Source organism: Scardinius erythrophthalmus (assembly GCF_964197995.2).
Source record: "Scardinius erythrophthalmus genome assembly, chromosome: 16".
Lineage (NCBI taxonomy): Eukaryota > Metazoa > Chordata > Actinopteri > Cypriniformes > Leuciscidae > Scardinius > Scardinius erythrophthalmus.
Genome location: NC_138236.1, coordinates 13,174,875 through 13,188,256, shown reverse-complemented (window position 1 = coordinate 13,188,256; position 13,382 = coordinate 13,174,875). Strand labels below are relative to the sequence as shown.

The 13,382-nt window shown below is 37.2% G+C and overlaps 1 protein-coding gene across 1 annotated transcript in view; it reads right to left on the bottom strand.

Moving 5' to 3' along the window:
- Positions 1 to 209: 209 nt before the first annotated feature.
- me1 (malic enzyme 1, NADP(+)-dependent, cytosolic) overlaps positions 210 to 13,382 on the bottom strand; it is a 95,410-nt gene continuing 82,237 nt past the window's right edge. The window contains exons 7-14 of the mRNA XM_081388832.1: positions 9,491 to 9,600; positions 8,733 to 8,830; positions 8,327 to 8,440; positions 6,524 to 6,629; positions 6,284 to 6,426; positions 6,010 to 6,183; positions 835 to 933; positions 210 to 747 (exon numbers count right to left, since the gene is read on the bottom strand). Coding sequence (XP_081244958.1) covers positions 580 to 747; positions 835 to 933; positions 6,010 to 6,183; positions 6,284 to 6,426; positions 6,524 to 6,629; positions 8,327 to 8,440; positions 8,733 to 8,830; positions 9,491 to 9,600 — 1,012 coding nt within the window. The 3' untranslated portion in view covers positions 210 to 579. The remainder of the gene's footprint in view (positions 748 to 834; positions 934 to 6,009; positions 6,184 to 6,283; positions 6,427 to 6,523; positions 6,630 to 8,326; positions 8,441 to 8,732; positions 8,831 to 9,490; positions 9,601 to 13,382) is intronic.

Here is a 13,382-nt window from a genome sequence, read left to right as displayed (position 1 = left end):
AACATACATTAAATGGCAAACAAAAATGGCATAATAAAAGCCTCAATAAAGCACTCAGCTGGCAGTCATGATGACTCATTAAAGTCCTGTTTTTAAGATGAACACTTCAACAGCTTCTAACTGCTACATGATTTGTTAATTTCCAATGGAAAGATCTAATTGATTATGGTGTTAAAATAATGTGTACGAGAAAAAAAAAATCTCTATATAAATCTGGTGCCAGATATCACTTTTATTGAAGTGAAAGGTGCTTGATAAGGAATGGCTTTATAAGGCACAGTTCTTTTTATAGCCCAACATGAACTGTTCATATGTATAATGATCATCCAGTGCTGTATGTCCCTTCATGCATCCTGAAGTACATACTTATGGACAATGGTGATTTGTAAAGAATTCCATACAGTGTAATAAAGAACATACTCTCTCACAAAATTACAATAAATGACATTTTATTTATTAAGGCTACTTTTGGTTTACAGTACTGTTTGCAGATAATCATTATAATCCTGTCAATAAATCACATTTAAAACAGAAATGTCATATTATAAATCTCATTCTGGTCTGTGTATTTTTGGGTGGTCACAGTTTGCACGTTTGGACATTCATGGCATTCTCAGGCCAGCCGTACGAGTCCACCGCGAACTCGTCGTAGTCTGTGCTGTAGATGAGCGAACGAACAAAAGCCTCTTTATCGTGCGGCTCCGGGTGCAGTGTTGCCATTTTGTGTTTATAGGCGTACTCCACAATCTGTCATGATGCACATAAAAATAATTAGTAAATAGCGGCATGCATGAATCACGGCTGTGGATTGAGATGTTACGGAGTCGAGCCCACCTTAACAGCCAGCTTGAAGGAAACATCCTGGATGCTTTTGAGAGGAGGATACAGACGCCCCTCTGCAAGATCCTTCTCAGTCACCAGTTCTGCTATAGTCTATAAACACAGCACAAACTGGTGATTATTATGGACTTAACGTGTGGACAATATATACACCGTTTGTGTGTACACGGACAAAGAGTATGAACCTAATTATTCTTCTGTTGTTTATTTTTCTGATAGACCTGCATTAAATATTCATCCCAGCTTTCCCACTGCTTACATACATGGATTGTGTAGGCAGTAATAAGTGTTTTTTTTTCTTGCCTGAGATCAGCCAGATCCATACCCCCAAAACAAACAAATAAACAAACAAGAGACTAAAACAATAACTAAACCATTTATTTTGGCTAGATTTTTTTTCTGGCCTCTGGCCTGTGTTGTTAATTAAAAATAAGACTAACATTTAAAACAAAAAATCTCAGTAATTTAAATAAAGCTGAAATAAAATATAAATATTGCATAAGAAAATTACTAAATGAAAATAAAAAGCGAATTCAAAATATGAATAAGTTCTATTATATAAATAGTAGTATATAAATAATACTAAAACAATGCTGTGTGATGCATAATAACAAGTCTCTTGGATAAATAATAGCCAGAAGGTCTAGGTCTTGCAGCTTTAATTAAACTAAACCTGAAGCACAGTCGTGTTGCTATGTTGTGCTGCCCTCAAGATAATTGCTTTCTTTGTAATACTTCTAGAGCCCAAACAAACCTTTTATCTCTATCTCTATTTAGAGTTACTGCAACCTTGACCACTAATAACAAGCACAGAATAATTAATCACAATTAGCTTTTGGTCATTTTCCAATTTGGAACTACACAAGAAAGACAACAAGATTCTTCAGCTACCATCAGCTGCAGTCGCCCATTGTTCTGGTTGCTCGTTATCTTAGTTGCTTTATTCACATCAATTTCCTGTATCTCCCTCTATTGCTCTCAGATGGTTTGTTTTGTTCACCACTTTGTCATTTCAGGTCACATTGGGTTGCTGCAGTTAGTGATTATAGACCTTCCTGAGACTCGATAGCACAGAACCATAACTTACTTAAATATACAAAAGCCTAGTATGACCAGCGGGGATAGAGATATTAAGCATTCCCCCCCTGCTGCCGGATGCTGTTTGAAGCTCAGATACCCAGACAGCAGCTTTTCTGGAGTTGTCCACAGACTGCAGGAGAAGTGATCCCGCTCATGCTCTGAGTAGATGATTCTACTTTGAGCTGCTTTAAAGAGATAAATCTCCCTCATTGGCACATGCTGATTTAATGTGCGTGTGAGTAAGGCCTTGGCTAACCTTTTTATGCTTTAATGGTCTGTTTCCAGCATAACAGGGCAGTGGTTCATTGACATTCAAAAAAGCTCTCATGTTTACACAGTCTGATGCAACCATTCACAGTACCTGACTAAAACACTGTCTGGCTGATATCAGGTGAAGCACAGAGGACAGCTTGACAGATAAGTTCAGTAAAATACAAGATGACATTGCTTGCAGCAATAAAATGGGAGATGTCCGCATACTGAAATGGGTTTTTATGGTTTATTATGAGCACAGGGATTAAAGTGAAAAAAATTCTTCTGACTGAAATTTTTTTTTTAGGCCAAGTCATATTCCTTTAACTTTTTAAATAGTCGAGACCAATAGCGTTTTAAGGGGAGACGTTTTAAACCGCTTTAATATTGCCAGTAGGCGTATTTTAAAAGCTATACATATATATATATATATATATATGCAAATTATAACACGTTTACACAAAATTTGTTAACACACAAGTAGGCCTAAGTTACTTTTCCCCTTTACTTAACATAAATTGTAAGAATATGACTAATAGTAAAGACTAGTACTAATAAATACAGTGCTATGCATAAGTTTAGACACCCATGCTAAAGTTGACTAAAAAGAGGAATAAAAAATCATCTTTTGGAAACTGAACTTAAAGGTATAGCGGAGGATCTTTCCGAATTTTAGATAAGTCCCGCCCTCTCCACTTTTTGAAAAGTTTGATTGATTCACCAGAATGATTGACAATTAGGAGGACCAATAGTATAGGGTATCCACCCGGAAGTAAAAAGATCCTCCGCTATACCTTTAATGCCTTAATTAAAAAAATTAGGAAAAATCCAACCTTTAAGGACACCAATTTTCTTTGTGAATGAATAATGTATCGTAAATAAATAAATGTTCTTCCTTAAAATACAGGGTGCATAAGTTTGGACACCCCTATGTTAAATTCCCATAGAGGCAGGCAGATTTTTATTTTTAAGTATTTTTTTTTTTTTTTTTTTAGGATACTATGAATCCTGATAAAGTTCCCTTGGCTTTTGGAATTAAAATAGCCCCACATCATCACATAGCCTTCACCATACCTAGAGATACTTTCCATGAGATCATCTCTCAATGCAAATCAAACCAGCTATTAGGCTAACTGAAATACAACCATGCCAATCTATGGTGAAGGCTATGTGATGATGTGGGGCTATTTTAATTCCAAAGGCCAAGGGAACTTTATCAGGATGCATAGTATCCTGGATCCATGAAGTAACTGGCCTTTAAAATTAAAAATCTGCCTGCCTCTATGGGAATTTAACATAGGGGTGTCCAAACTTATGCACCCTGTATTTTAAGGAAGAACATTTATTTATTTACGATACATTATTTATTCACAAAGAAAATTGGTGTCCTTTAAGGTTGGATTTTTCCTAATTTTTCAAATTAAGGCATTAAGTTCAGTTTCCAAAAGATGATTTTTTATTCCTCTTTTTAGTCAACTGTAGTATGGGTGTCTAAACTTATGCATAGCACTGTAAACATTAGGCCTAGGCTAAAGCTATTAAATAGCAGTCCCAAACTAGTTTTTGTTAATACAATGTTGGTATGAGCCACTACAGTCATTTAAAAATATAAAAAATAACACAAAGAAAAATAGTGGCATTTTGGGGTTATATGGAAACGACAGTTACCATGGTGAATACACAATATTAACAATAACTGTTAATGAAACATGGAAATGGTGAATAGAATGAGAATCATACCTGCATTACTTTTATTTCGTGTAATTTACAACGTAACGGCGTTGCATGCTCGTAGTTTCTTTTGCACTTGATCAGTGAAGCAATACAGCGCGCGCCGCTGAATTTGCGCGTGCAATTGAGTGTGCGCTACGAGAACAGGATAACGACTGACAGGACAAGAAAGTCCGTTTTTCTGAGGTGAAAAACTTTATTTCAGCGTACACTTATGTCACTGCCTGCCTGGTAGTTCCTATTGTGCTGGGTTTTCTGAAGTAGTCATGATTCGCCTCTCTTAACATAACATGCTCTAAACACGCACGCAGTGTGGAAAAGGAGGAGCGGAGGCGCGGGGAGCAAGGATGACAGCGCAAATTTGAACTATATCGATGTGATATGGTCTAATTCCATATCGCATTTAAAAAATATATCGATATATTTTTTATATCGATATCGCCCAGCTCTACCTGCATTATAAGTGTGTCACTGAAATATAGTTCTACCTCAGCGCTCAGCTGTAGCCTGACATGCACTTTCCGTGAGCGGTAATTGAAAACCCGGAGTGGACTACGAGCGAAGTGATTACAGAGTGCTTAGAGTGGAGAGAGGAACGTGCTTTTGCTCCACTCCAGGCTTTGATCACATCCCCCTCAGCAGGGTGAATACACCTCGTCTTTCCTTAATTTAAGACCTATTCAAACTAAAATTAAGATATTTATTACACTATTTGAGAAATGAAAGCCTATTTACGGCCTTAAAATTATGAAAAGTGAATTTAAGACTTTAAGGACAGACTGGAACCCGCAATGACGGAAATCCGTCATGGACTTGCTGCAATTAACGGAAATCCGTCGTAGCGACGGAGAACTTTAATCCCTGTGAGCATATAAATACAGAGAGAGTGAAAAAGTAGGGCTGGGAAAAAAAAGTTATTTTCTGATTATGAATGCAAGGATGGATATAAATATGCACACTATATTGATTGTGTTATATTGGTTGTGATATTTTATTTTCTTGAAACCTAAGCATTAATATTCATGATATATTTTTCACCCTTAAAAATGTCTTTTGGATGCAATTAAAAGTTTTTTTTAATTTTTTTTACGTCACGCCAGCTTCTATGGCTATATTAAGTGGGAGGTTTTAATTCACAACACAGTTCAGCAGTTTTGGCCATTCATTTACACGACAAAGCTATTTTGGGGGCCTGAAAATGCAAACTTATAAACGGGATTCAAAGTGCAAGTTTTTGAATAGGATAGCATTATCGTCTCAGTGTAAATTACAAAAACACAAATTTGTGAAAACAGTCACGCGTTTGCATATTTCGTAGTTACGTAGTATTGCGTAGTGTTTCTTTACAAATTAACATCGCCAACTACTGGCCTGGCATGCATAATGCAGCGTTTTTAGTCGTTTTCGCGGATCAGTGTGAACGGGGATTGTTTTGACAATGTCTGTTCGCGAAAAACGCGAAGGAAAAACTTTTCCGTTTTTAGTAAAACATCGTTGTCAGGTGAACGTACCCTTATGTGCATCCAAAATTGCAAGCAAGCCTTTTCTTCTCACTAGACATATGGAAATATGTATTATATTGTAACAAAATTAAAATCTTATATTGTACATAGATAAATTTGTTCCAAATGTGTTTGTTGAAAAAAATCAGTCATCTGGCTGGTGCCATTTTGTGTAACTTTAGTGAGCTGTGACAGATAATAAGCAAGTTTTTACCCACCAAAACTGTTATGATAAATATCAGACTGTCAGCTACTGTTATGTGCCGTTTTTACCCATATTTAGTGAAAGGTTGCTACTATTTAATTGTTTTAAGAAACAAAATCATAGTTTGAGCCCTGCTGTTAATTTTTTTAATGAATATTTTTGCAATGTACAGTTAGAGGTTCATTGTATAATTTTAAATAGTTTAGAGATTATAGTTAATCTGTATTGAATCGAATCAGGAACTGTGTATTAATAGCCAGCCCTAAGAAAGAGAGAGTGAAATATGGAGACAACAGATTACTATTAAAAAAAATTGATTAGAGAGAAAGTTTCCAGAAACAGATAACTTTGTATAAACAGATTTAGGTAGACAGAAAAGAGCAAGTGAGATTCGATCACCTCAGCCGTAATGAGGAAAATCTCCTCAGAGATGTGTCTCATCGCACAAGCGGTGACCCCCAGCCCCACTCCAGGGAACACATAAGCGTTGTTGCCCTGACCGGGGTAAAACTTCCGGCCATCGGGAAGGGTTACCGGATCAAAGGGGCTCCCGCTTGCAAAGATCCCCCTTCCCTGCAATATTAAACAAACAAAAAAAGAAGCAAAAATTAACCAAATTTTTAATTTTCTATGACATGACATACATGTACACATGCAACTCCTTCAAAAGCACCTCAGTGAGTGTGTAGCACTGCTCAGCGGTGCACTCCGCCTTGCTGGTGGGATTGCTTAGAGCGAAGATAATAGGTCTCTTATTGAAGGAAGCCATTGCCTTGATTATCTCCTCTGTGAAAGCACCAGAGATAGCTGCCACCCCTGTGGAGATGATGAGAAGTATTTGAGTCCAATAGTTCTCATAGGGACTGCTGGGGCAACAGCAGTGTATATATATTTATTTACAGTACATGTATACCAATTAAAGCAGTGGGTTTCAGCTCCTTCACAACATCCTCAAGCTTCTTCATTTGTGCATGCTCATGCGCAAACCTCAATTTCTCGTGGGTGAGGTGATCCCTACCCTTAATGGGGGACAGAGAGATAACAATTGACAAAGAAAAAGAAAATTAAAGAAATACGATAGCACAACTCACCGCACTTCATAATGAACACAGATTCTCTACACAGAGAACAAAGTGTGTATGATCTGCCAGATGGGCAATAAAAACATTGCTCAGTGCCTAAAATATACACACTTAAAAATGTCACACTTTAAAATAGTATAAATGTCATTGTCATTAAAAGTATAAATGTCATTGCATTAGATAAAGTATTAAAAAAAATCACATTTTTATCGGTATATCTGCCATTAATTTTAATTAAAGAAAGTTGGTTCAATTTTTAATGATTAGGCAATATATATATATACCGTTTATGGCTGTCAAATGTTAGTGGAACTCATCCATATTTAATGTGATGAACTACACCTACACCTTAGTGAAAGGAACTGCCTTCACACAGCTACTAATACAAAATAATCACAGAAATGGCTCAGAAAAGTGACAAGTTAGCACTGACAAAAGGTCCAGCATCACATTTTTTAGATTTGGCTTATTTGTCAGACAGACACACAAAAAAAGGACACACTAGTATTAATTTAAAACAATAAAAAGAGACAATCCCATGTTCTTTGGATAAGAAACTATTATGTCAGATGAATAATAACCTAACATAAAACTAACTGCAAGGCTAGAATAAAAAAATCTGAGCCGTTAAGTGATACAGCCCCAGGCTTCAGAGAAGCGGAAAGAAGCAAGGCATGAGAAAACTGTAGAGATCACAAAGCTCCTCCATCACCTTCCTGCCCTTGAGAAAGATTCTGACTCCACGGAGTTCCAGGGAGGTGGAGAGCAACTGGTGTTCCACAGACACTTGGATGACAGTATCATTATCACAACCTCCCTGACTTCTTTGTCTTTATTAAAGGAGAACTCCGGTCAATTTTAACATTGAGCTCATTTTTTTGTACATTTGGAGTGCTGTCAATACAGAGAACAACGACAAAAAACGGTGTTGCCTACACCGAGTTATTCTATTTTTAAAATTTGCACCCTGTTGACTTCAATAGGGCAAGTACTAAACCTGCTTTTTAGCCTCTTAACATCCTTTAAGTGTCATTACAAGTGCACAGAAAATGTGAGTGATTCCTTCCGAGTGAACACGGGTGGATCTGACTGCAGTAGATGTTAGAGATATTAATAAAAACGAAGTTAATTCAGCCAGCGCTCATGCCTTTGTTTACATCCTGTTTTCGGTGGAACGCCATAGTAATCGATTGTCGAGTTCACGAGCGTGATCATTGGTAACTAAACCTATGCGCGTGAACTCGACAATCGATTACTATGGCGTAATGACACTTAAAGGATGTTAAGAGGCTAAAAAGCAGGCTTACTACTTGCCCTATTGAAGTCAACAGGGTGCAAATTTTAAAAATAGAATAACTCGGTGTAGGCAACACCGTTTTTTGTAGTTGTTCTCTGTATTGACAGCACTCCAAATGTACAAAAAAATGAGCTCAATGTTAAAATTGACCGGAGTTCTCCTTTAATCAAACATGGCCAAACGATCTGTTAAGCTTGAAATAACAAAATCATCTATTGAATTCTACCATCTTTTCTGATGAAGACAAAAGCTCTTTGAACTCTGATGAACCTCTGAACGTTCATCAGTGAACGTCAACCCTGATGAAAATATATCTTGTCGTTAATGATGCCCTCACCTTAACGATAAGTCCTTTAGAGTCCACCATCCAGATTTTCTTTATACACTGCTCACGAGGAAGCCCCTCTTTCTCCATCGCCATAATGATCAGCTCAGCTATGCCCATTGCAGCCTGAAAACATAAAAATGCTGTTAAATCAATAGATATGCATTTCACATACAGATCTAAAAAGGCCCACTCAACTTCACAATAATTCAATAAAAATCTCACAGCTTGACCCCATAATCAATCCATTCCATACATCTTAAAATAATCATTTCATACATTTTTAAAACAGTTTTATTGACAGACAAGATGAACCACCATATGAATTAAAATGGGTTAGCCACCATCAAAACACTGTCTGGAACAACTGGCATTGAAAACGGTTATATGTGGATCTGTGCAGCTGACACACACACACCTCCCCTGCACCCTGAAACACGATGGTATGATTGCACATTTTGCTCATGGTAATGCGAAGGGCAGCCAGCAGTCCCGCCACAGCCACAGAGGCAGTACCTACGGGACAGGAAACACAAATATATGTTTGAAACATAAAAATATGTACAGCAGTTTGGCTGTCTTCAGTAAAGTCTAGCTTGCTTTCAATGCACAGTCAATAAAATAATTACATACATTGCATAATAACAGGTGGAGAATTCTAAACTTTATTTCTGAATGGCCCATTTATATATATATAAACTATATAAACTCACTCCAATGTCAACAGCTCCCATTTAGAATAAATTGGATTCGGCCGATCAGCTATGTTCGTTTTTTCCACTCAGGTGGACACATTTGGTTAACTATGGTTAAACTCAATTTCAAACAGTTAGATTGTGTTGTAGTTGCTGATTGGAATGTGTCTGCAATGATAATGTAAAAAAGGATAGAGTAAGAGAGGTGGGTGGTAGAAAATAGACTCAAGATAAGCACAGTCTCGCTATCGAACCATAAATATAAGAGGAGTTCAAGCAACAGTATGAAGGAAAATCAGAGTGAGAGATGTGATCTGAATGAGTAACTTACAATCATTGATTTCAACATTTGCTTAAGCATAACATTATGACATTTTAATTGACCTAAATCATAACTTATACTGTATGTGTCTGTGCTTTCATTTAGTACAAGAGAGACTAAAAACAAGTGTGCAACTAAAATCTCTTTTAGTGCCCATACCTTGGATGTCATCATTGAACGTGAGGTACTTGTTGCGGTATTTACTCAATAGACGGAAGGCGTTGGTGTTGGCAAAATCCTCAAACTGGATAAGGCAGTTCACCCCATACCTGTGCATAACAGAAACATCAATATATATTTCTTCAGAACTTAAGAAACACAACAAAATGAAAGATAATTTCAAAGGAATAACAAAAGTCAAAAGACAAGTATAAAGAATCCTAACAAAATGGAAATTAAAATGGTCCAAATCACAGGCTAAACATTTAAATAACTCTTTTATCATTTCAAATAAAGCTGCTAGCTAATGCACTCCACTTCAACCTGCAGAGGGGGCCATCCAACTGCTCCTCAAGCCCATCACAGATGGGGTGGTTCAATCCCGAAGGGTTTTTTCCTACTCAGTGTGGGCCTGAGACTTCCACAGCCAAATATCAACTCTCAAAGATCAAAAAAAGAAAATAACAACCCTTGTATGATCAGTTAGTTAATGATGCGGTAACACCGTGGCCTCTAAAAACATTCAAACGTGGCTATTCAAAATCAATAGCCAATGAACTGCACTGCAATCGTTTCTCTCTTCAGAACAGCAACTTTGAGAAAAACTACAGTGGCAATTCAGTGGTTTCTCATGTTATACATCCAGTCAGCAGAACAATTGAAAGAATAGTATAGAGCAACCAACTGACTCCCCAATGAAAAATAGAATGCAGAGATCCCAATCAGATTTTGATGCAATATTAGAGGTCCCAGACACCCAAGCATTGGAAATAGGATGGGTAAACACTGCAGTGTGGCACTGTAGAGAGCCAGCCAGTCACTCAACCCAATCTAAGAAGAACAGAGATCTGCATTGCTGCCTAGAGCTGCCATGCATACATTTCATTCAAACACACAAAGGGATTTGATCACAGTTTTGTGAAATGAAAGCTGTCTCTTGAAGTATCCATCTGTTTCTCTATTTCTGTCAACAATATCATAAATAGAGAAGACACAATGAAACATCTGAGTGGTTTTGCAAACTAGATCAGTTGATTCACAAAGTATTTGATTCATATGATTCGTTCACAAATTGGCCGAAGGAAAGCTAGGGTGGATGTCAAAAATTTCTTTGAATACTTCTCACACAAAACCACCATAAGACTTCAGAGGGCTTGGAATAAATCATTTAAAACATTTTTAAGATACTTAAATAGTGCTTCTACTGCATGTCATTTTGTAACTCAATTTCCTTATGTAGAGAAGTGTCCATGGTATTCTTCAAAAATGTAATTGCAAGTCATACAGGTTTAGAAAAACATGAGGGTGAGTAAATTCAGAGAAATGTCATTATTTGTGAACTAATCCTTTATATAATATAAAATGGTCAGTATTGTGTGGTCAGACATGCTGCAAAAACAGAAAAACGCCATAAAGTTTTTTCCAGTACCAAAACACTCTAGGTAAACAAGGCTTAATGAGCTAAGAAACCCTTTTAAAGTTTTCAAGAAACCTCCCATCTGGGGACACGTCTTTCTAATCAAACTGCAGTCTAAACTCTTACATATCTACAGGACGAGGCAGGAAAGCAGTCCAGAGAGACTGACAGAGTAATTGCTCATGGATTTGGAGAACTTTGGCAGATTTAAATAGGACGTAGAGAAAGTGAGTCATAATCCCAACATGCTCTCTGATCTGCTAAAGCACATCATCTGAGGATGAAGATGAAAAATGAGATCACAACCTCCTGATCTACCTCAACAGTGGTCGAAAAAGACATTAAGATTATCATTAGAACAAGAAAATCTCCGCCAACTTAATACCATTTAATATCTGAGATAATACAGAGTTAAGTATAGCTCTCATGGTGGTTTATTTTGGGTAAACGTGCATGAGAAAGAGACAGAATGAGGCAGAAACAACTAGCCGACAAAACAAAGCACCCATTCGGTGCATTGTGCTCTCAGTCTCACCAAAGCTTGTTGTCTTTTTCTGGCGCCTCGTTCAATCAGATCCATAATGCACCTCTGCGTCTGTTGTAAAACTCAAACAAAGAGCTGGCTGAGAATTAGCTCCACTGGTCCTCTCCACCAAAAATCAGGCCAGACAATGACAGACACACCCAAGCACATTAAGAGCTACAGGATCTCAGTCTCCCCTCATTTGCCTTTACCTCCAGACAGGAGAAAAAAGCATTGGGGTGTTGAAAGAAGCCAATATTAAATCTCTCTCTGATACAACTGTGCCATACTTTTAGGAAGAGAAAAAAAGTATGGCACTTTTTTTTTTTTTTGCAAACAGGCTACTTGCTTTGGTTCTGTCCTAAAAGTTATCTCAGTCAACAGATCAGCATCTGGGAATGAGAAAACTTTCTAGGCTGCTTTTAGAAAGAAATTCCTCCACAAGCATTCTGGTTACTGCACTTCCATTAACATTTTGGTGCTCTGTGCTTGGAAAATGGCACAAGCAAGTGGCAAACACATACTTGTGAGACTCAAAGAAAAAATCAAAGAAAATGAAGTCTATTTTTATGAATGTAACATGTATGTTGTGTTCCTTATGGGGACTTTCTCACACTGTATTCCTGATACTTGATCTCAGGTTTTACTGTTTTAACCAGGACATTTGGTCACCACATCTCACAATTCCCAAATCAAGTTTTCAGGCATATGGAAGCTGCAGACTGTAGCCAGCAAATTCTATACAAACCATAATACACTTCAGTCTCAGTCTAAATGATCTTAGGACGGAAGCTTGGCTCCATCACTCTTAAAGTGGAATGCAGTAAATGAGCTTGGAGCCCATGAGAGACTGTTGAACCCATCTCCACACCATCGCTAACACATTACACCAAGGCCCTTTGTGCCTTCTTGTTTCATTCACTGTTGATTTACTACTTGTTTCTCTATAAGGTAAATTATTTGCCCCAGACAGAAGTGCAGGAAAAAGTTTCTTTTGATAAAGCACTAAGATTTGAAGCTAACCAGCCAGATCTCACTGCAGCACTTCAGCTTTTGTACACTAACAGGAACACAACATGGCTGTTGGGAATTAAGCATTTCTCATAAAGTGGTTTGCTCAGACATAACAACATTCTTAGAGTTGAGAAAAGAGAGATGAAAAACCCAGCCACTAGGTTTAGGTTTAGCATAATCTTGCTGGGTCCATACTGACCACACATACTCAGGACGTTTGCTGAGATTGGGTCTAAGGATTCTGGTGGTGCTGACACGCTTTCAAAGATTTTATTTTCCCCGCAAGCCTACCACGCAACCCATGGCCTCCGTATTAAAAATCTTGCCCAAACACAGCTGTTCAACAAAAGATTTAAATCCGTGCACACACACAATACCAACACATTTTCTGAGGTTGAATTCCAGACGGGTTTGCACACATTATCAGGTGTAAAGTCAAACTGATAAACTCCCAGATCTTCTTCATATGCCAAGGGTGAATATCTCAAACTAACACCCAGGACCTCATTAATAAAATTTTGCAAAGATTTCATCCTAAAAGTATGTGTATGGCATGCACAAAGTTCACTTCACAAAAACTTTATGAATCCAAGTTAGTGAAAGAGTGTTTATTCACCAAAATAACCATATGGAGCTAATAATGCGTCTTTTAAATGTGCATGACCACATTTGCATTTCATTTCATATACATTTTTTGTTTTTGAAGTCTCTAATGCTCGCCAATTGCATTCACTTGATCAAAAACAGTAATATTGAAAAAAAAAAAAAAAATACAACTTAAAATAACTTTTTTAAGTTTTTTAAGTTTTCTATCTTAATATACAGTATTTTTTAAAAAGCATTCTTACTCCAGTCTTCAAATGATCTCCATAAATCATTCTTAAATGCTCATTTGGTACTCAAAAACAAAATTTCTTCTCATCATCAAAGTTGAAAAC